This window comes from Monopterus albus, unplaced genomic scaffold (assembly GCF_001952655.1).
Source record: "Monopterus albus unplaced genomic scaffold, M_albus_1.0 scaffold43.1, whole genome shotgun sequence".
In the NCBI taxonomy this organism is placed as follows: Eukaryota; Metazoa; Chordata; class Actinopteri; order Synbranchiformes; family Synbranchidae; genus Monopterus; species Monopterus albus.
In genome coordinates this window covers 1,690,941-1,693,262 of record NW_018127923.1, presented here as the reverse complement: position 1 = coordinate 1,693,262, position 2,322 = coordinate 1,690,941, and the positions used below count along the sequence as shown (strand labels likewise).

General features: G+C 39.0%; 1 protein-coding gene across 1 annotated transcript in view; it reads right to left on the bottom strand.

Moving 5' to 3' along the window:
• Positions 1–726: 726 nt before the first annotated feature.
• Positions 727–2,322, bottom strand: part of LOC109960042 (copine-8-like) — a 172,065-nt gene continuing 170,469 nt past the window's right edge. The window contains exons 8-9 of the mRNA XM_020599868.1: positions 1,354–1,457; positions 727–835 (exon numbers count right to left, since the gene is read on the bottom strand). Coding sequence (XP_020455524.1) covers positions 727–835; positions 1,354–1,457 — 213 coding nt within the window. The remainder of the gene's footprint in view (positions 836–1,353; positions 1,458–2,322) is intronic.

The following is a 2,322-nucleotide window of genomic DNA, read 5'->3' as shown; positions in this document are numbered from 1 at the left end:
GACCGGTCACATGCTAGTTTGAGCCTGGGCCGACCCGGGGCCTTTCTGTGTGCAGTTTGCATGTTCTCCCTGTGCCTATGTGGGTTCTCCCCAGGTACTCTGACTTCCTCCCACAGTCCAAAAACATGCAGCTGTCTGTCTAGATGTCTTGTCTGTCTACATGTCAGCCCTATGATAGACTGGCAACCTGTCCAGGGTGTACCCCGCCTCTCGCCCAATGTCAGCTGGGATTGGCTCCAGCCCCCTCACGACCCTCTTTAGGATAAGCGGTATAGATAATGGATGGATGGGATGTGTCCTTTCTTCTGTATGTATAAATGGGTGTGTTTGAGTTTTTATGGCTGTGTAGTAGTTCAATTTTTTTGGAAGCAAGAAATTGCTTGGCATCCTCCTGGACCATGTTGTTCATAATGAGTATGATTATAATCTATTCATATTTTGTCACCCTGATTGTCCATATTGTAAACTTCTTAACATGTGCACATCTGTTTGTCATGGAAGAGGGATTCCTCTGTTGCTCTTCCTGAGGTTTCATTCTTTTTTCCCTATTAAAGAGTTTATGGGGAGTTTTTCATTATCAGATTTAAGGGTCTGAGGACATGACTTGTATTCTGTACAAATCTTTAAGCCCCCCGAAGCAAATTTGTGATTCTTGATATTGGGCTATAAATACTGTAAATAAAACTGGCTTAATTTGACAAAACCGCTGACCCCTGCTGTGTCCCCTCACCTGTCATAGTCTCCATTACAAAGCGCTCGAACGGGGATGGTAAATGGCTGCCAGACAGGGTTCAGATTGTTCTTGATCACTTCAGTCTTGTGGCAGATGGTAAACCTGGAAATACAAAAAAGGCTCAAAATGAGGCTCAAAAGTCAGGAAAAAAAATTTGCTTTTGATCATAAAATATGGGTGATTGACAATAGGCAGGAAATCAAAACAGAGGTTCTGACAGTGCTTCGAGCTCCACGGCCTATTGTGTGTAATATGTTAAGGTCAGAGTCTAACTATTTGCTTTATGGTTGAGTATAATACAGAGTTGATCATGAACTGTATGTCTGATATGCTGGAGTAAAGATGAGAACTTTCTGTCTCAGTGTCAGGAAAATCTGTTAGCCCTGTTTCCAGCTGACAGGCAAGAAACTTTCACACTCCTCATGGGACTGGAATCAAAACAGACAACTGCTGGCAGATTTTAAGTCACTGTCAATAACAAGGTATGACTTGTAACAGAGGAGTAACACACTTGTCTTACCTGAATCTGAACAACATATGAACTGCACTGCAAAGATTTACAGTCACTAAAAAACATACACACACACACACACACACACAAAATAAAACAGCACACTTACGTCCCATCCTCATTGCTGCGGTAGAAGACAAGAAATGGGTCAGACTTTCCGAAGAAATCCTTTTTGTCCAGTTTGTTGGCACAGAACTGCATAGTAGCTATATCCTGAGACAAAAACAAGGGTTAATTGTTTACATCTGTCATTACGTTTTCCAAGTTTGGTTTAGTTCAGGCTTACACCTGGCCTTTGAATTTGCCATAGTTTATTCATGAGTTCACTTGGACCTGAATCTTATCACCTGAAAGATCTGATACCATCCTCTCAAAGAAAGGCCCATTGGACCTGTTCAGGACTGTAAACCATCATTTTATATGAGACAAACCTTTACTGCATACATATTAAAAACAAAAACTAAAAAAATCTAAGTTAAATGCAATGGCTGATTATGCTGTGAACTGTTATGTGAGTTGATTGATTGATTGATTGATTGATTGATTTTATTCTTTCAAACATGCAGAACAGAACAAATGAACAAATGACAACAACACACATAATTACACATATCCAACCAATGCTAATCCAAAATCAGTTTGCTTACACATATTACATGTTTGAATGGAGTAGGAAGAAGTCAGACTTATCCAGTCCTACCCCATGACATCATATTATACAAAAATTAATGCATCATTGGCTGCAAGCAGTATCTCTACATAGATAAAACAGTGTTTCCTTAATGCCTTCTCGAATAAATCTTATTCTTGCATATATCTTGTATAACACATACATTTATATTTATGTTTAAACTCCTCAATTCTAGTACTATTTTTCATGTCCACAGTTAAATTATTCCATAATTTGACCCCACTTATAGAAATACAAAATCTTTTTTTGGTTGTACGTATAGCATGAACCCTTAAATTTAAGTGACCCCTTAAGTTATATCCCCCTTCCCTTTCATCAAATAACCTTTGGATTCCACCAGGCAATAAGTCGTTCCTGGCTTTATACATAAACACAGCAGTCTTATAT